Raw genomic sequence first — 21,499 nt, 5'->3', positions numbered from 1 at the left:
TTTCGAACAGCAGGCTCATAGCCTAAGGTTAGCGGGCTTCCCGAATGATGTGATAGCGCTTGCTAGCAACAGAATCGTGAAGAAGATGAAGTCACTTGGTTGTGATGAACCACATGGTGATTCCGGTAATGACAGAATGAAGTAAGCGGTAATACCCTACATCCATCAGTTATCCCACTGGCTTAAGGAGGTTGGTACTAGATATGGGGTTAAAGTGCTCCTTTCGGTCCCTAATAACCTAGACAAGGTTTTTGCTATTGTTGATAAAAGAGCCCGGCAACAGCAGCAAAAAAGAGGGAAAAGAACAAATGCATGCCAAGTGGAACATGAATCTCCTTTTGTGCCATGAGCAGAAAGAGTGCTCTATGACATATCTTTTAAATGCGGCACGAATTATATTGGGCAAATCGGGATATGCATAAACCCGCGCTTACGCCAGCTTAAATCGTCTTCGAATGGTGCTCCTTAATCAAATCGGTCCCTTCATTACAGAGATTGTCATCTGAACAAACCCGGTATGTTCAAGGTGTAATAAAAAGCATGCTTTCCTCTTCTTAACAAGGCTAAGATTATGTTTAGACATCAAGATCAGTTGACTAGGCAGTTGTGTGAAGCCTATCACATTGACATGACCAGCGACACGTGCGTTAGCACACCTGTAACCAACCACGAGTGCGAAGTTTCGTATCTGGATTCCTAACTTTATTTTGTGTGCTTTTTTCCCGGGAAGTACAGGCGCTTCGGTTTGTAATTTGAGCGAATATAACCTGTGTTTTTTCAAATAAACTTTCAGTTGTTAGTAGAGCTTGTCCCTGTCCTTCCATCTCTGTTTTTGTTCCTCGTCGCAGCGCTGGTGAAGTTGTGAAGATGTAACAATTAGCCCAGATCATGGTTTTGCTGCAATCTAATGATCGATATCGAGTTTCGGGAATACGCATTTTCGTGTTGGCAATGTATTTAAAGTGTACTTTTGTGAAGACGCAATTAATCCGTCCTAAGTATACTAAAATTCTAACCCATGGGCAGTCCGCGTAAACATATTTGCTTTAAACTTCAGGCTACTGTGGAACAATCTAGGGCTACAAATGACGTTTCAGGGAACAGTGAGAACTCTCTCTTTCCTGTCGCCCTTTCGGTTATGGTAACTTCTAGCAGGAAGCTAATCACCATTTATATTAAACTACGTGCGGAGAACGTGATAGCATTATACCGGCAAGGCGCCTTGGGTACTTCTGGGCCCGAATATACCAGCGAAAAGGACCCTGACTGGCAAGGTCGGCACGCTCCCTTAGACACACGCGTATCTATTGGTTGACAGTTCGACTCCTGACCTGTGCCTGACGCAAGTTTGAACTAGAAATTCGGTTCCAGATCGCCCCGAGATTTAAATGCGACCAGTGGGGCACCTCTGCGACAATCTGGGGGCCCACAGTCTTTGTGCAAAAAGCGCCTCACCGGGCCAGATAGTGCGTCGCTCTCGGTGGTTATTTATAAGGGAAGGCCAAGAATGCTTTGCTTTCAAAAAGCTTGAAGCATCACAGTGGCATCGAGCGCAGTGCGCCATCGAAGCCCTGTACGTAGTTAGAAATTGCACTCCATGAAAACGCTATGCAGGCCAAATCTTCTGAGATCGTGCATGAAAATTCTTTCAACCTTGTGGTACAGTGGAGAGCCCAGCTGGCCGAGAAAGGCTGATGACTGTGGCCTTGCACTTTGAATCAGACGAGCACAGCTGGTATAGCGCACAGCCAGAGTACACAAACCCATGCATAGTGCGAACGCGCGCGCGCGCGCGCACAACACACGCACACGCACGCACGCACACACACACGCACGCACGCACACGCACACGCACGCACGCACACGCACGCACACACGCACGCACACACGCACGCACACACGCACACGCATTAGAAAAGAAACGACAGCAGCACACCGTAATGTTGGTGGCCATTTCAGTGACTGCTGCCACCCCCAACCAGTGTTTTTAGAGGTGCTCTTACTAATGTCGGAACACAGTACCCACCACCCAGCAAGGTGCTTCTCGATGGTTTCCACTGGGGCTCGGATATTACGCATGCTGCTGTGATCGCGATTCAGTTCCTCTATATGGGTGGGAAATGGAGACCCAAATGCTTGTAGAATTTGTCATCCGTGGTGGACTAGAAAGGCCTTGGCAGCAGAGAGCCAAGTGTTCCGCAGTTTTGTCTGCTTGCCCACACATTCAGCATAGCATACTCTCCACTGGCTAATCAATTCGGCGCCACGGAAGGTAAAGGCAGCCTATCGGTAGCCTTGTGAAGGCCGTAACGGATTTTCAGCGAATATCTCCACTCCCAGACATCGGAACTATAAACTCGGGGCGAAGGTCTTATTTCCCAATGTTAATTTTGAATACGCCGTGTTGGTTCCACCCAAACAGAAAACCACAGTCATCTTGGAACTGAGCCGCGGGTTCGGACGAGTAACCACATTCTGGCAGTTGTTTAGCAGAAGTTTCAAACCCTTCGGGAGTATTCCACAGGCAGCAATAGATTGTCCGCGGCGGTCGTCATCCATGCCAGCTGAGGCGGAAACCAATCTGCTACCTAAGCAGCTCTCGCTCGATGCTCGCCATAGAGAATATCCGAGTGGGAACGACAGACAACCTTGGCGCCGACCTTTATTCACTGCGATGGGGCCGATCGAGGACCCGAAGTGCGCGAAGACCGTGTTTTCCTCAGAGAGACGTAGAATGTTGTCCAGCAGAAGCTCCGGATGCCCCACACCCGACAGGGAGGTAAAAACGTGGGTAAAAGCACGGCATGGGGTACGCTGCCGTACGCTTGCTCGGCATCGAGTATCTCCATATGGGCGAACTAAATGCCTTCTAGCCAACGGTCTGGACGAAATTCGTTTTCTACTGTTCATGTGTGGGAACTCCTCATCAAGCCATGGCCGCCGCCTCACCTCAACTATGCCTCAACTCATGCGCTTTAAAAACATTTCAACTAAATATAAAAACGAAATTTAACAGTTGTATTACAGGTGAGTATTTAAGCTGTAACTGAATATTCTAAAAGTGTATGTCGATTTCATGCGCCCTTTTGTTAAAATATGTTGTCACTTGGTTATGACGTACTTCCGTGCGTGGCAGCAGCAATCTACCCCCCCCCCCCCCCTCGTTGGTCATACGCACGTGTCACCAGGCGTTGCCTTTCTTGTAACACCCTTTTTAAATATCCCCATAGATAGGAAAACGGAGGCTCAAGACAAAAATAAAGATGTGAGTGAAGGATGATGTATTAATAATTATTAATCGAAAAACTTTCAATCCGCTGCATTTCTTCTTCGTTACGCGGAGTAATGGAAAGAATGGATGCCATTCAAATGAAATCCAATTGAGAAGAATGGCCTGAGCGGCGAGTTGGTGCATGATGATGTACCAACTCGCAATTGATTAGCATTGATTAGCAATTAGCAATTGATGAATCCAATTGCTTCAGTGTCATGCTTTGTCCAGAATTTACCAAGGAAAAAAATGAGACCTTAGCCTTCCTGACGTTGGTATAATGCCCTCACGAAGTCCAATTCCCTTTCGAAGGATTTCCGAAATTTTGTGGCGTTTGACTGCTTGCATATAACGCTACGGTGGCGATTGCTATCCGATATATCTACGTAAAAACTGTCTTTAGCGTTAACAGTGGCACCATTTACAATTCGTCCCACAATTTTTTTACTAGGAGTAGCAGACTCGGTTGTCTTGACGAGCATTCAGTAACGTTTTCCCCATTATCACTCAAATCACAACAACACGAGTGTCAAAACGCCGCACGAAGGGGTCACAAAATGTCGCACCGGTGCGAGGGGTTCATGCGCGTGCCTGGCGCGCATCCGAACGCATCAGCAAACTCGGCGACGTGCCGAAACCCCTTGTCGCACTGCCCGTCGGCGACGCCCGGAGGCCCGCTGGTCCTCGCGCAGCGCACGTAACACGCGGCGACGAAGAAGAGCTGCTCTGGGCTCAGGAACTCGAGGCCGCGGACACGAACGTCTGTCGCGGCGTTGCGCGCTCGGTACGCGTGCAGAGCAGTCTTCAGGGAGAGGGGCTCCAGGTAAGGCGCGAAAGAATTCCGGTCGATCTGCGAGAGTGAATATACAAACCGGAAACTTTGATGAGGCTCGGAATGATACGGCCGCCGATATTGCGGTGCAGCCAATGTGCATGCGCACACGGACGAAGATAGACACGTGGTGTGCAATGCAACGCCAACGCGACCACCAGTCTGTGCTTTTGACATTACGGTATAGACAGTCTTTTGCAAATATAAACTGCGTCAGAGCACTCTATCGCAGTGCACATGCTAAACTGATCACCTTCGTTGATTCCGACTGCATATATCTTTCCTGGCTTGCGAATACTGACCCGTTAATTTTTTGAAAATTAAACTCCGCGATGAACACCCAAACTCCCTTAGACGTCCTGTGGACGTCCAAGGGGGTTTCAGTGTCCATTGGGTCTGGGCCGACATGAGAAGTGCGCAGTGATGTGCGATTTAGAGGAAGACACTGCAGCCGCAGAGCTGGACGTCGGTGTGCTGACTCGCACGCTTTGCTTGCAGGCGTAGAGTGCGTAACAAACTTTCGAAACTGGCTGCGTACGTCCCTGCTGTCCCTGAGGCGAATGTCGCGAGAGATATTCTGTCATTGTTGATTTGCCAGAAGCGATTGCTAGAAAGTTCCTCTCGACAGGACTCACACCCTGTATAGAGACTATTTGCGGGAAATAATTTAGATTGATTTTATTAGCAAGATGTACCAATGCTGAAGTTGATCTGCTCTGCTATCGTGCTTTTTTCTATTTGTCTGGCTATCATCGTGCTTTTTCTATAGTGCTATCGAATATGCACACGTTAGCTAGAAAAGCGAAGCTTCGAGCTTCAGATGCGAGCGTTTTAAGTTTGTATCGCAAAATATAAGTGCGTAATGACGCGTCTGCAGCTACGTGCTCGATGCCAGACGTCTGTCTATCTGACATCATAAGTTATTTTTCGCTCAAAAACCATAGAGACACGCAGAAGGCAACACTTTGTGTTCAATACTGTTGATCAGCTCGTTTTATTATAACAAGGCTTTGACGCTTAAGAGCAAAAAAACTGGTCCGTTAAGAGAAGATTAATAAAGAAAGGGCAGTGTGAAGAACGCAGTATTCACCACTCCAGAGCATTGCTCGAGCACCACCTTGCGGTCAGTGCGAAAACCGCCGATTCAGCTACAGCATGTCGTTGTAGTTGTAGATTGTTTCGGTGCAACAGCATTATGCCCCTCTGTCGCCAAGGAGGCGGTAGTGAGGCGTCCAAGACTGTACACATAACACTCGGGTAGTATGCTAACAACTCTGAATGGCTTGGTTGTACTCTCACCTTATTTGATGTGGCGTTCTCCATACAACGAAAATGGTCCTTGAAGGCACCTAATGCCTGACGAGACGTTAAGTAGGCCCAGAGGAAGAGCTCACTGAGCGCTTCCGCCAAGCGACTGCCGATCCCGGCGTAGTTGAGCGCGTGAGTGGCACCGTGATCGAAGTACGGAAAGCTGAAGGCGTGCGGCAGCAGGGACACGTCGCGTTCCCACCCATCAGCGCGGAGTACATACAGTCCCAGCTCCTGGATGACCTTGGACAGACGCCGGGAGGAACGGTTCCGGAACGAAGCTCGAGCGGCGAGTTGCCAGTTGGCCACCAGCGAGCCGCCCATGTCCACTAAGCCTTCCTGGTCGACATCCTTGGGCTCTGTAATCCGGCAACGGAAACGGTGTACAATCGTACTACGTCCACATGTGACTTCCTAGAAGCCAGCAGGTCCAGCGTAGTTGCAGTAAGTCGCAAAACATAATCCTCAAGCAATCACGTGGTGACCAATGAGAATATCATCTGCGTGGGCTGGAAAGTGAATGATTTAGGAAAGCGTTCATATTTAGATACGTTGTTCACTGTTATCGTCGAACGCAAGTGAGGCGCTCGGCGATAGCGTTGAGTAAAGCGGGAACGGGCACAGGTGAAAGTGTCAGAGCGCATCTACAGTGCGCGTACATACAATATGTACTATAAGGGACAGAAGTGGTAGACTCCACGCGGCGGGAGCGGGAGCAACGAAAAACTGCGTTGCAACGCCATCTGCAGGTGGCATCTGGAATCGAGATAGCCAATGCGTGGCCTCCGCGATCGCAGCGCGCTTAGGCGCGCCGCTGGAGCAGATCGCGGCGGCCACGGCCAATGCGAGACCTTTATCATCAGCAGGCATGTCGCTTGGCTCGTTTCAGTTTTTCGTGCTTTAGCTCGTCAAAATGCCTCCATTTTCCGCTGCTCCGTCACCCGCCGCGTGGAGTATAGCACTTTTGTCCCTGACGGTACATACACATGACGGAAGCCAACTGCCAATTTTTCTGGATGTGGTCGTAAAAATTTATTTATCGAAACTAGACGTCATCTTTCATTCCAGACCCCATTTTGCTGTTCTATGGTTGAGAATTACATGATCTTCAAGCGGCCTAATTTTCCTAAATAATGCAGCCCCTGCGATCATTCGCACTGTTTCGTTGAGGTTTGACGTCAGGTCGTTGATGTAACCAGAACTACGATGGCTCCACACGCATTTCTTCACTCCACACTGCACACCAGACGTTACTTTTATATAAAAAGGCCTGATGCGTGGCCTTGGAACTGCACGTGATAAAAAAAAATGGTACGCTTTTAACGTAGTTAAACCGAGCGGACGTGCGAAGCATGTGTTTAGCCTGATTGGCTGATGGTTTTACATTGCTGGGTCGTCGGCACCTCTGTCGACGGTATTCGACTCTGGTTAAGCTCTGGTCGAGGTTCAGCTTATCTGATCGGTTCGCGCCGCAAATCGAAGCTGATGAAGACCACGATGTGCAATGCATAGCGCGGGTGTGTTGCAGAGTAGCACGAGGTGTGATCAATTGAGGCGGTATCATTGTGCTTTGTTGCACTGACCAGGGAAGTTGAACTCTTCGCGCCAGCACAGGTTCAAACCCCCGTAGGGCTAAATTCATTAAATCTTTTTTTTTATTTCACGCGCAAGAAACTTAACTTGGCGTCGCTGTTCCCAGGCAACGGCTGAAGTCCGTAAGGTCGGTTGAAAATTCATGGTGGGCTTTGGTGTGCGCATCAGTGCTTTGGCACCAAAAGAGCTTGAATAAAGAAGGAATAAGACGTCACCGTGGCTGTGTTTGTCAAGAGCGAATGTGAGGCCATGAATGGTTTTCATCAAGTACGTTCCCAGTGGGCACTAAAACTCCCCTGTATGTCCTATGGACGTCTTGGACGTCCAAGACAGTTTCGTCTATCATTGGGTTGTAGTTCGTAGCCTTTTCCTAAAGCCGCATTTTAGAAACAATTACATTGTTTTGCCAATGATTGTTACGAGGAGCTTCAGAATATTTTCATTGATATTCGATTGAGCCCAGGTAGGTGAAATGGGGCGACATACACGGTCTGTTCTGAAAGTAGTAGGACTCATTTTTTAAACAAAATTTATTCAAGGGAATAGTACAAACCATTACAATTTTTCAAGGTAGCACCCTTCCGAACCTACACGCTGCTGCCAATGAGTTTTATAGTTTTCGTACGAATCCAGGAACGCCTGGACCGGAATGCTATTTAGCTCCCTTGTCACGGCCTGTTGAACCACCTCTACCGATCCGTGATGTTCCCCCTTAAGCGTCGATTTTATTGTCGGGAATAGAAAAAAGTCTGGCGGGGCCAAGTCGAGGCTGTAGGGGGCTGAGGCATCGTTGCCGCCTTGTGCTGGGCAAAAAATCGGGGTCCTCATTCACATGATGAAGAAGATCCTACCGGTTGGCCTTTTCCTCCTCTGACAACACTCCAGGCACCAACTTCGCGCACGCTATCCTCATGGATAAGTTTTTTGTCACGATGTCAAAAACTTGGGTTTGAGGAATGCTCAAGTCATCAGCAATCATTCTGATACTCATTCTATGATCACTGTTTGTTAAGTAAATGTTTCACTCGCTGCACATTTTCGTTGGTCTTACTGGTCCAAGGGCGTCTGGAGCGGTCGCCTTCCTCCACTTTCCTTACCTTCTCGGAACAGCTAGTGCCACTAAAAAAACACCTGATCTACCCATGGAAGCGTCACTGTAGGCCTCCTTAATCATTTTGTGAGTCTCTTCGCCCGTTTTACCAAGATTTACTCAAAATTTTATCGCGTATCGCTGATCCAGTAAACGCTCGACGATTCTGCGTGACGAGACGTTTTCACAGGGGTTCACAGCACAAGCGACCTCCTCTCTTCAACGGCCGAGAGCCGACTGCCCATTTTACCCAGCATTCCCAATATCCCCCTTCAACGACCCTGCACGCGCAAAACACCTCTCGTACGCCCGTTCACCCAGGAAAAAACCAGTCCTACTACTTTCAGAACAGACCCTGTATTTGCGCCCATTTGAAGTGTCACTGGATTTAGGAACAGGAACAAATCTTGCAGCCACCGGGCTATCAGAGAAAGTTAGAACTTTGGGGTTTAATGAACTGATTCACTTCCTGGGACATATACTCCAACTTGAGTTTGTTTGTTTGTTTGAGGAGTTTAACGTCCCAAAGCAACTAAGGCTATGAGAGACGCCGTAGTGGAGGGCTCCGGAAATTTCGACCACCTGGGGTTCTTTAACGTGCACTGACATCGCACAGTACACGGGCCTCTAGAATTTCTCCTCCAAAGAAATTCGAGTGTCCGCAGGGAAACTCTAGGACTAACGGGAACTGTTTTCGGAGAAGTGTTTTATCAGGGTGCCTATCCGCGCGTATACGTACCTGATTCGCCGTCGTAGTCCTCTCCGGCTGGCTTGTCGAAGTACTGCAGTGCAAGAGAGGTGGAGTTCCAGTCGTGGACCACAGTCACGTTCTCATCATAATGCTTCCAGCGGAGAAGCTGCCCATGCAGAGACTGACGGACGTCCCAAATCAGCGCCTGTGCTTGAGGCCGAAGATCCCCAGGGAGAGTGGCGTCGCTGAATCTGTAAATGTGCACTATGTGTCACTTTCGTCTCGTGGCGTTATGTTAAAATGAAGCTGAAGAACCGTGGGGTTGAGGAAGCAGCCCGCTGTTTAGTTCTTTCTCCTTTCTTAAATCGTCATGAGAACCCGCTCAGCGCAAAGAGGACATATACACATGAGTGAGGGCGGTACGGCAGTACATTCTTGACCGTTGACCGTGACACACAGCGCATAACACAGGAATATATGACGCGCCGTTAAAATCTTGAATGGGTAGGGTTGCGCTCATTTCAGTCTCAAGTTAGAATGCAAAAAAAAAGCGATATAATGAAAGTAACTTGCCGTTAATTAATTTGCTAGCTGCTTCATGACCTATTTTTTCCTCGTATTTGGAAGAAACAAACGAACACAAGACCAGCAGTGCTATTTCTATTTTTTTTTCGTGTTTTTATCTCAAGCTGCTTGAGTCATTTTAAGACCGGAAAATAAGTGTGTCTCCACAGGCAGCGCTTTTAAAGGCTCTAGAGTGCAAAGCACCCAGTGCTTCTCTGAAACTCTTCCTGACGGTTCTCTGTTGACAGATGAGTCTGTGAACTACAGTTAATTTTAGTGTCTTTACTGCGTCGTCTTCGGACCCAACGATTGCACAGCTATACAGAAAGGCTAGGCGGGATGAAAAACCTCCTAATTATTTTGGAGGCAGCTTGTACGCCAAACGACTGCAGAAAGTTGTTAATATAGACACTGTTCCTTTTTTTACCTAAGCGAACTAGCTTCTTCCATACGAATTACTCACTTGCAGCAAACCTGCCCTGCCCTGCCCTGCCCTGTCTGTCTGTCTGTCTGTCTGTCTGTCTGTCTGTCTGTCTGTCTGTCTGTCTGTCTGTCTGTCTGTCTGTCTGTCTGTCTGTCTGTCTGTCTGTCTGTCTGTCTGTCTGTCTGTCTGTCTGTCTGTCTGTTTGTCTGTCTGTTTGTCTGTCTGTCTGTCTGTCTGTCTGTCTGTCTGTCTGTCTGTCTGTCTGTCTGTCTGTCTGTCTGTCTGTCTGTCTGTCTGTCTGTCTCTGTCTGTCTGTCTGTCTGTCTGTCTCTGTCTGTCTGTCTGTCTGTCTGTCTGTCTGTCTGTCTGTCGGCCCGTCTGTCTGTCTGTCGGCCCGTCTGTCGGCCCGTCTGTCGGCCCGTCTGTCGGCCCGTCTGTCGGCCCGTCTGTCGGCCCGTCTGTCGGCCCGTCTGTCGGCCCGTCGGTCCGTCGGCCCGTCGGCCCGTCGGTCCGTCCGTCGGTCCGTCGGTCCGTCGGTCCGTCCGTCGGTCCGTCGGTCCGTCGGTCCGTCCGTCGGTCCGTCGGTCCGTCGGTCCGTCGGTCCGTCCGTCGGTCCGTCGGTCCGTCCGTCGGCCCGTCGGTCCGTCCGTCGGTCCGTCGGTCCGTCCGTCGGCCCGTCGGTCCATCCGTCCGTCTGTCTGTCTGTCTGACAGCCCGTTGGCCCGTCGGCCCTTCTGTCTGTCTGTCTGTCTGTCTGTCTGTCTGTCTGACGGCCCGTTGGCCCGTCGGCCCGTCTGTCTGTCTGTCTCAGGTTGTAAAGAGGAAAAATGAAGCTTGCTCCGGAATCCTGACGAAAAACCGATCATCATGCTTGCACGCGTCTTGGAACCGGCTTATGCAAGAAATTGATTGTGGGTCGCCGACGTAGGTGGGTGAACTCTAATGAGTGGACTCACCCGGGCTCACTCATGCTATTTAAAGCCACGATCCGATTCGTGAGTGAGTCTAGACACGTTCAGATCATGATCTGAGTCATGAGTGATTCCGGACTCACGTTCAGATTTTGAACTGAGCCGTAAGTGAGTCGAGACGCACGTTCAGATAATGATCTGAGCTGTGGGTTCGGATTCACATTCACATCATGATCTGAGTCGAGGCGAGTCCGGGCTCATGTTCAGATCATGATCTGAGTCGAGGTAAGTCTGAGCTCACATTCAGATCATGATCCGAGTCGTGGTGATGCATGCTGACATTGAGATTTTATGAATAGTGGTCAGTCCGGTCGCGTTTAGTGTTCACTCGTAATACCTATTGCACTTAAATGAGCCCAGATGAGTCGTGAGTCGAAATGAGTGAGTCCACATGAGTCATGAGTCGAAATGAGTGAGCCCAGATGAGTCGCGAGTCGAAATGAGCCAGTGAGACCAAATGAGTCGTGAGTTGAAAAGATTGAGTGAGCCTTGATAAGTCGTGAGTCTGCGTGAGGCGTGACTCGTTATGAGTTCTTGACACCTGAAGGGAGGTGAGTTTGAGTGATCCCAAGTGAGTTGTAATCGTAAATGAGTGAGTTCATGAGTTGGAATGTGCCGAGGCTTTTATGACAGTGAGACTCAGTGAGCGCGTAGGTTGACCAAAGTTTTGTGAGTGAGACTGAGTGAGCACTCGTGATTTTGCCGAGGTATGGTCGCTGACAGAGAAAAGCCGCGAACTATCGCTGCAGTCAGGAACCGAAGTATCAAAGTATTGTACACTACAACGCACCTGTGAAGCAGGCTGTCGCCGGTGACGATGAAAGTTTTGCTGAAGCAGAACGCGCGGTGTATGAGCTGCACCTTCTGCTCGGTGCCGTAGAAGTTGACTAGTAGCTCCTGGTTAGCAAACCACGCCGCCACCTGAACCGTACACCAGGACATCAAAAGGTGCATCTGTTCCTCCCCGTACTTCTTCCACAAACTGAGGAAGGCACGAAGAAAGGGCACTGACTCGCTCAGGAACCCGACATCTTCATCGTCACGCAACCACACTCCGTAGTCGTTCAAAGCTCGCTTCCACCGCACCAGCGTGAGGTTTGGGACGGAATTGTAGAATAACTCCTTTTTCATCTTGAACGTGGGATGTGCGGCAGCGTTTTTCCAGAGCTCGTCCCATATCTTTATTTCGACATTTCGTGTTTCTTCAAATGTCACTAGGTCACCTTGAATGGCGGTGCTACTTGCGGCATTGAATTTTGTTTTCAATACCTCGAAATAATGCTCCCTGCTGCCAGGGGAACGAAGTTGCTCTTTTGCCCTGCGGCCTAATATGAAGAAAGCTAGCGGTGGTCGCAGCAGCAGGTACTTTTTTCGCTTAGTATTGATTACCTCGAAAGTAAGGATACCTGCCCAACGAAGTTTCATGGACACGTACAGCAGGGAGTGTAGGAAATCTGGACGGTGCGCCTTGAGAGGCCACACGATGTTCGCTCCCTCCAGCGCCAGCGCGACGTGTCGTAGTTCGTTGCAGCGGCCTCTTCCAACGCATTCGCAACTGAGGTAGAACGCTGCGGCGCGTTGCATCATATTTTGACCACTCTTGGGTACGTTCATATCTCGAACAATGTGGTACATTCGAGTGAGAGCGGACAGGAGCGCAATGTCGTTGACGCTGGCTTCGTAGCGACTGTTCCAGCCATCGCATACATAATGTGTGAAGCTGTCGCAAGGGTTCACAGAGACGTTTATGGACTCTTGCAGCCGCTTCGAATAGGCGGCGCATGCCAGCGTGTCGCAGGTCTTGTATTGACGTCCATGAGAGGGGCCTCGAAATGCCAGAAGCACAGTGGCGAAGACGGCTAGTAATAGGCAGGATGTCCCGGCGCAACATTTGATGCAGATGCGCCTCTTGGAGACCTCAGGGCTCTGAAAGGGTGCACCACAGAAAAATGAATTAGGTCGCCGCTACTTCGGGATCAAGAGTTTTGTATGTGCGATATATCAGAAAGCACATGAATGTGTATAAAGTAATCCTTTGTCTGCTACACTCCTGCTTTTAATGTCCATCTGACCAAGCAAAAGGTCCCGGCGAAAACGAAATGTACCCTTGCTTAAACAGTTTGCAGAGCCGAAAATTTTAATAGAACACAAATGAAAAAAGGTTGCAATGATGAGCAATAAAAGCTTAAATCCAGGCCTACTCATTTCTAACAATCATGAATCCTTTACCGCATCATCAATGAAGACTTTCTTAAACCTGAGTAATATAGAATACATTTTATGGTTTACGGGGGTTTAACACCCTAAAGCGACGAAGGCTATGATGGACGCCGTAGTGAAGGGCTCCGGAAATTTCGACCACCTGGCATTCTTTAACGTGCACTGGCATCGCATAGTACACGGGGCACTAGAATATTGCCTCAAATCAAATTTGACCGCCGCGGCCAGGATGCGTATTCGCCAACTGCAGCCTGTACAGCCACCAGGCTTGAAACCACGGTGAATTGATCACGGTGACTGAAGATTGTCACAACGGCTTACGTAAAAGGGATAATTATTCCCTAAATAATGCTTAAAAGTCTATACCAACCCATTGTTACTAACCATGTAATGTTTAGTTTAAATTGAAAAGTGATATTCCAGCGCTGTTAATAATCTGTGTAAAAGTATGCAGTAAATTTTTTGAAAATCTTAAACGGCGTTATATGCCACTATGCATCACGATTTGCGACCTAAAAGGGAAAAGAAATTAAAAAAACAATAAAATTACAGTATAGAGAGCGGAGTCGAACGGCCGACCTTCCATACGCAACACGTGCCTCTAATCCACTGCGCCATAGCGGCGATGTCAAGCCGTCGTTCTGAATGAATATTTATAACCAGCCTTAATGGTGGCTGCTACCTGCCGGTGGGCGGCGCTGTCATCGCTGGCTTTACCGGCTGCATTTGGCGAACACGCTGCCAGGATCGAACCCGATATGACTGAGGTTTCATAAAGACTTAATTGAGGATGCGGTAACCAATTCATGATTCGTAAAAGTAAATACGCCTGGATTTGAATTTTTATTGCCCATCATTGCAACCATTTTTTATTGGTGTTCTATTAAGATTCTCGGCTCACCACACTGCTTAAAGCAAGGGCACATCTTGTTTTGGCCGGGGCCTTTTGCTTAGTCAGGTGGACATTGCGAATGATTCAGGAGTGTAGCAAACAAAGGATTTTTTTTGTTATAATGCTTCAGGCGACTGACTACTTGGGAGGAGTGGGGCAAAACGGGGCATAAATATGGAAACTGTCGCCGTATTTTTTCTCAGACGTGAAAAAACATATTTCCGACTCATTCCCTAGCATCCCGGCATCACGTTCACCAAAGATGAAGGCTACTGCTTAATAGGAACACAGTCAAATGTAATTAAACTTAAAACATTAAAATGTCGCATTTTGCCCCACTCTATGTTGTAAAATATAACAGTGCACAAGACCGACTAAGTAAAATCACCATACTATTCTTCCCTGCAACGAAAGCATAGGAATTTGGCTCCATTAACTGCTATAGGCAATCTTTTAGAGTCTACTCGAGAGATAGACTGTCGCCCTAGCTTCCTTATTCATGGAACCCTTAAAATGGGGCGCGAAAGTTTTGGACATCAGTCTAGGTGGAACCTCTGTTCTTGGCCGCATCTTTCACAGCACCTAGGTTTTAACTAATGCATTTAGTCGATAAGTAAGTTACTGTAAGTTATTTCTTTGTTGGAGGTTGTTCTTTTATTCAACTTGCAGTTGTTGATTTGTCTGCGCGACTTAGTTTCTTTAACTTTCAGTTTCTTTACCCTTGTAAATTCTGTAAATATATTTCTTTGTTTTATGATCTTTATCATCAGCAGTCTCGTTCTTAATCACCGCCGAATCACCACTTTTGGAGAGGCCTGAGGCCCCCTGAAAAGCACAACGAACCCTATTTGAATTTACTACATCCATACACTTCTCGGTGTTCAACCCCTTCCTAATAACCTTTACAAGTATTACGGACAAGCTCAGGACACCAATTGGCTAGACGCCGCAGGAACAACGCATGACGCTGTAACAGGTGGCTACAGTCCAACCCTAACCCCCTCCCTAAGTCAGTCTTCCATCGGGCTCTACGCCTGAGATGACAGAGGAGGCAGCCATCGCCTTAGCCCTCGCACATTGGGATGCTAAATACATCTTAAACGAGTCTGTCCAGCATTGCCAGAGGCAAGATTCACACCCCTGCTTGGCACTTGTTGAACATCCCCACCCAAAATTTACCGCGCAGGGTAAAGCACCGATATCTCCGAGCTTGCCTCTCCGCACAGGTTTCTTGACGTTTTCGGTACGCTCGTCGGCATTCATTGTTTTGAAGCGGAAAGCTTTACTAGGATAGTCAACACCGCGCTTCGCGTGAGCCGGAGCCCAGATTTGCCACTTCTGCTCATGCGCGAAAGGAGTGATGTCACACCCGGCGCAGGTGGCCGCAGCAGTCGCCGCCTACTCGTCACTACTTAAAAAGAAATTGACGGGGGTTCAGCTTTGGTTAAGCCTGATAGGTTGCGAAAGCAAAAGCGCAGCGCCTCCAACTGAAGGAACGCCGTGCGCCGCGTCTACAGGTCACGCGTGGCTACCGGCCGCCGCTGCGCGGCGACTCAGAGTCTACGGTAATTTTTTTATATTTTGTTTTTGATGTTGTTGCGACTGAGAGAAAGAAAATAATCTACAGCTGGTATGACGTCACAGCGGCAGTAGCGCCACAGGTGCGCGGCGCGGCGTAACTGCAGCCGGGCTATCTGAAGCAGCGAGTTGGTCGCCCATATTCACTCCGCTAAAGGTCCAAGGTAACTGCGGCCGGCTCACGCGAAGGCTTGAAAGTGCGAGTAGTATCGCTTTCGCAATAAAAGAAACTGCGCAGACGCTGGGAATCGAACCAGGGCCTTCGGCCTTTGAAGCGGAGACGCTACCACTCCGCAACGAATGCTCAAGTTTTGAGCATGAATAAAGGCGCATGTAGTGAATACATGGGTTTCATAAATAAAATAAAATGAATAAAAAATAGAAATAAAAAACAATATAAGTGAGCAAAGGAAGATTAAAAACAATAACAATAAGAAATGAAACAAATATCAAAATAAATTGAAAAACAAAATATGCCAAAGAAAAAACAAGGAAAGAAATGAAAATGAAAATAAAATGAAAAAAAAGAAAAATAACATAAAAATAAGAAAGAAACAAAACAAAAAATGAAAAAAATACGGAAAAAAAACTGCGCCAGGAAACGCTTTCGCCTTGCAGCACTTTAGAGAGCCAAAGTGCCCCCTGAATTTTAACCGCGCCGATTACCGTCTCCTCCTCCGCCTCCGCACAGGCAGTGTGTGAACGGCCGAACGCCCCCACTGTTATCGTGGTGCTCCCAGTGCATTGTGCGCGAACTGCGACAGCCATAACGTCAAACCAAGCATAACTGCAGCTTTTCGCTTGCGTATCCAGGCTTAACCAGAGCTAAGCCACTGCCTAATTTTTTTTCTTTTGTACGTTCAGACTTTCCTAGAGAGCGGAAAAACACGCGCACAGCTTTTAGAGAAAGCAACAAAGCCATTACATTTACTTCAGTCCAACCGAACTACGATAGAATATCGCGTTTTGCTCAGCATCTAGCATGCTGCTAAAATGATTTTATCTCAGTCACCAGGGGCGCGAAAATTCTATAACTTTGCATAACATGACACCAATAAACAACGGTAATTCCTAACCTGCACTAACCTTGGACACCAGGTTGATTTAGCTGCACAGTTCTGACAAGTCTAAAGGACAAAATGCTGCGCCTTTTCAGCAGCTTTCTGTGATGCTCATGCGGCGGGTCATAACGCATAAATACCAAGGTAGCATGTTAGCTCATTTAAATACGACGGGGTGGTGAGTAACAAGCTGTTGCGTTTTGCTCCGTGCCAGGTTCTGCCCCACTATCCCCTTTTATGGCCACAAAAACTTTTATGGAACGTGAATATCAGGTAAATAGTTTATTCGGAGCTGTCTAGTAATCCACTCGCCTAAAATGTCTCATGGTATGATGGAACGTTCATACTGTAGCCTCCAGAAACAAAACATTCAGGGGCACTTTGTCTAAAGTGCGTAGGGGCGAAAGCGTTTTCCGCACCACTTTGCCTATATGACACTGGTGACGTCACCACTGGATGACTTCACACATAATTGATGACGAAGTAATGACCAATTACTAGTTAGCGACTAGATACAGGTTAATGACTAAATAAAATTCAGGGGGCACTTTGGCTCTCAAAAGTGCTGCAAGGCGAAAGCGTTTCCTGGCCACTGTTTGTTTTTATTTACTTTTTATTTTTCATATTTTGTTTTTATTTAATTTTTTGCTCTTTTCTTAATTTTATTGTTTTTACTTTTTAATTCAACATCTTATTTTTATTTTATTTTTTGTTTTCTTCTTTTCTTCCCTTTTCTTGACTACTACTTTTACTTTATTTATGAAGCCCATGCATTCACTAGATGCGCCTTTATTCATGCTGGATCCTTGAGCCTTTTAAGCAGTGACGCCGAAAGGCGGACGAATTTGCCGACGCGTCTGTCGACACGGCTGCCGACGCGTCTGCTAACGACATTATGAGGCATTAAAGGCTTTCGCCTTAGTACTAATTAACTGCTAATTAATGACGCTTAAGCTCGCCTTTAGTAGTGGAACGCGACAGCGTGTTGTAGCGCTGCCAGGCAGAGAAGCGGGGACGCAAGTTGGCGGAGCTTGCGTCAACGCTGGGCCTCACTCTTCACACTGACCCCATCCATCCAACTCGTATAGGCAACTCCGTGACAAGGGATACGTGTCCGGACTTGACCTTCACCCGCAACATTCAGTATGCAGACTGGGTCAACACCGAGGAAACCCTCGGCAGCGACCACTGCCTCCTGAACATTACGATTAGGACCTATCCTTTCGCGCGACCACCAACACAAGCCCGACTCCCAGATTGGACCAAGTTCAGGCAAAATTATAACACTGCCACACCAATACATGAACAAGGCTACCAGACTTGGTCAGAACAATTGGTCTCTAGCGTTCGCTCCTCCGAAACTCAAATTCAGCTCTCAGAGGCGGTTTCTGATGTGGACAACCACCTGCTCCACCTCTGGGAGGCCCGGCATTGCCTCGTCCGTCGGTGGCGTCGGCAGAAGCACAACCGGAAACTTAAAGCTCGCATCGCCGAGCTCACTCAACGAGCGGCTGAGTATGCGGCCCAACTCGCCGACTCCAACTGGGTGGCACGATGCAACACGGCCGCGCGGCAAATGTCCAGCCGGAACACGTGGCGACTTTTTCGCGCCTTAATTGACCCCACGCAAACACGCGCGGAAACTCAAAAACACCTCCAAAGAGCCATACACAGCTTTCAGGGCAACACAACTCAGTTGGCGCACAAGCTCCGGGACCAGTACTTGTGCACCACCCAGGACCCCCGCGGGCCGGCGTACTCTTATGCAGGTTCTGAGAACGTTGAGCTGGATCAACCGTTCCAGCTCCATGACCTGAGGGCGGCCCTGGCAAAAATGAAACGTGGCACCGCTCCGGGTCGGGACAAAATTACAGTCAAATTGTTAGCCAACCTCCCCGACCCGACATACTTGTCTTTACTGAATTATATTAACTCAATCTGGCTTGGGGAAGTGCCACTCCCCATCGACTGGAAGACCGCCCTGGTCACCTTCATTCCTAAACCTGGAAAGGCCATCAACACGGACAACCTCCGCCCCATCTCTCTGACTTCTTGTGTGGGCAAACTCATGGAGACGATGGTACGCGACAGGCTGTCCGAGTTCATGGAATCCAAACATCTTTTCGCGGACACCATGTTCGGGTTTCGCCCACAGAGATCTGCACAGGATGTCCTGCTACAACTCAATCGGGCTGTCCTTGACCCCGTCGAATGCGCTCACAATGACAAGGTCGTACTCGCCTTGGATTTGAAGGGAGCATTCGACAACGTTACCCACGACATCATTCTCACCCACCTTTCTCAAACTAACTGCGGCAGAAACGCCTTTCAATGCATTCGGCAATTTTTGACAGAGAGACAATCTTACATTCGAATCCAGGATAAGGAACATGGCCCTTTTCATTTAGGAACCAGGGGTACTCCACAGGGCGCGGTGCTCTCTCCCCTTTTATTCAATCTGGCTATGATGCGCCTACTGGCCCAGCTGGGCGCTGTCACCGGTGTACAGCATGCGCTGTACGCCGATGACATCACCCTGTGGGCCACACAGGGTTGCCTTGGAGACATTGAGGCCAACCACCAGTCCACGGAACGCCACCACCCGTTCGGCGCGTTGCCTTCCCCTTTTAACGCGACGCTTTTTGAGGAAAGGAAATTACGCTGTAATTCTCTGTCATCTCGGTGGACACCCTAACCGCACCGTACAGGAAGGGAGGAACGCCACCACCCGTTCGGCTCGATGCCTTGCCATTTGAACGCAATGCTTTTTGAGGAAAGGAAATGGAGCAGTAATTCTCTGTCATATCGGTGGACACCCGAACGGCATCGTAAAGGAAGGGAGGAACGCCACCACACGTTCGGTGCGATGCCTTGCCCTTTGAACGCAACGATTTTTGAGGAAAGGAAATTCTCTGTCATCTCGGTGGTCACCCGAACCGCACCGTACAGGAAGGGAGGAAGTGGGAGTGAAAGAAGACGGGCGGTAATGAAGAAACTGAAAATTGTATTTCAGAAATGGAAATTACTCATGTATTTCAGGAAAGGAAATTACTCAGTAACTGTCTCGCATATCTCGGTGAACACCCTTCAAAACGCGGACACATCCGCCGACAAGGCTGTCGACAGGGCTGCCGACACAGCTGCTAACGACCGTATGAGGCATTAAAGGCTTTCGCCTTAATACCGGGCGACTGGGCTGCGGCGAAAACCTGGAGCAAATTTTTTCCAGAGAACGCGCGTCCCTTGTGCTTTTTTTCCTATGGTGTGCGTTTAAATCTTACGATATACGCACTGTTTGTCCGCATTGTTCGAAAAAGTGGAACTGCATTATTAACTGATCTGCCTGCATCAGTTATTGTCAATATAAAGCTCGCCGAATGTAGCTGTAGTGGTCAAAAACGTGCAAAATTCTCGGTAGCTGCCATGACCAGTCGACATTACAGCCTGTTACTACCCATCTGGGAACGAAACTTTTCAGCAGCGTTTGTTGTTTTCCTGTGTGCAGTGTGCGTTCAAGTACACATAGTTTCTATCATTTCCTTAGCAACAACTCTCAGTTACATCCTCCACAAAAGTATTAAAACGTGCCACAAAACGGCAATGCAGCACTGCAGGACAAGACCAGCCAAATTTTGATAATACGCAGCTTCAGGCCACAATCAGCAGGCAGCAAGCAGCAGCGAGTGGGAAACAACAGAACTAGAAAAGCAGGAGCGATGGTGGGACATAAGCACTCTGATTCAAAATGATATTATTGGCGCACGTTTAAATTGACTCATTTTAATACTATGGTTTCCTGTGAGCCTCCTTGATGAAGGGTTAAAATGGAAATTTTTACTGAAAAATTTTATGAGCTCATGAACATATTTAATTGCCCATGAACTTGCGACAATGCAAAATATCTCCTACTTGAAATGCAGTAGGCTCCCTGCGGTGCTTTTAGTTGGGCCCAATGGGGTTCGTGATGAAAGTAGTACAGCGCTAGAGACGTCATCACTCATGGAAATTGGTTAAAACCTATCCTTCGTTTTTCGCAGTGCGTTGCTTACCGTAATCCGAAACCCCGAAGGCTTCTTCCCATCTTGAGGGCGCTCCACGGTGGGCTGCGGCCGCGCGCTCTGAGACCTCGCGTTCGGCTGGTCTGCAGGGCAGCTCGGCTTGGTCGCTTCCACAGCCTCGACGCCGGCTTGGTCTGCAGACGCGTTGCGTATGGTGCGCGTCGTGTGCGGCGGTTCTGAGTCAGCGCTCTGGACTTGCTCAGTTGGAACGGTGGCGAGGTCACCAGGAACGCCGCCTGTGGCAGCAGCAGCTGACTCGTCGCTTGCTGTTGGGAGCATCGCTTGTCCCTCGCTCGAAGCTGGCACTATGGTGCGCTCTGTTTCCGTGGGGCCGAGCGGTTGTAATCGGCTCGCGGTGACGTCACCGCGCTCAGTAGTCGGGAGCTGGGACGACGTTGGCAGCTCATCGTTTCTGGTCGTACCAGAAACGCCTGCAGCTCTAATCGCCGATGTCTCAGCAAGCGCTTCATGCTTGCCTGCCTGGTCACAAGCCTGCTTACCATCATCGGCGACTTGGTGGGTTCTTGTGTCGCTGCGATGATCGGGTGATCTCTCGGCGCCTCTTTTTCTCTTCTTACGCGAGGCTCTGGATGAGTCCTTCTCCTGTTCTGTGTCTTTCGCGTGTTGGGGGGCTTTCTTTGTCGCCTTCTTGGAGATTCTGGAGGACTTCGGCGTCTTCGTGCCATCCTTGGCCGGAGGGTCGAGGTCCATGACCGATGCTGCAGGAAGGATGCTTCTTCTTTGTCACGTGCGAGCGCTTCACGTGCGCACGCATTTTTTGACCACGCGCGAAAATACAATAAAAACACAGAATTCCAAGAGAACGTACAAACCTACACCGGTGCACAGCTACAGGTGCTACAGAGAAGGGCATCAGCAAGAATTCTGTCCATATGGAGTTAAACCAGACTACGTGGCAGAATCCGGAGCGGCGAAATTCGAATGC

General features: G+C 48.7%; 1 protein-coding gene across 1 annotated transcript; it reads right to left on the bottom strand.

Moving 5' to 3' along the window:
* Positions 1–3,258: 3,258 nt before the first annotated feature.
* Positions 3,259–21,264, bottom strand: LOC149336556 (endothelin-converting enzyme 1-like). The gene is made up of 5 exons (XM_089552998.1): positions 20,545–21,264; positions 11,535–12,670; positions 8,834–9,036; positions 5,403–5,770; positions 3,259–4,121 (listed from the first exon to the last, which is right to left on the bottom strand). The coding sequence occupies exons 1-5, from the start codon at positions 21,262–21,264 to the stop codon at positions 3,822–3,824; spliced, it is 2,727 nt and encodes a 908-aa protein (XP_089409124.1). The 3' UTR covers positions 3,259–3,821.
* Positions 21,265–21,499: the final 235 nt, after the last annotated feature.

This window comes from Amblyomma mixtum, chromosome 7, assembly GCF_055824585.1.
Source record: "Amblyomma mixtum isolate Tamu chromosome 7, ASM5582458v1, whole genome shotgun sequence".
In the NCBI taxonomy this organism is placed as follows: Eukaryota; Metazoa; Arthropoda; class Arachnida; order Ixodida; family Ixodidae; genus Amblyomma; species Amblyomma mixtum.
Note: the sequence above shows the minus strand (reverse complement) of the source record. Positions and strands in the feature narration are given on the sequence as shown.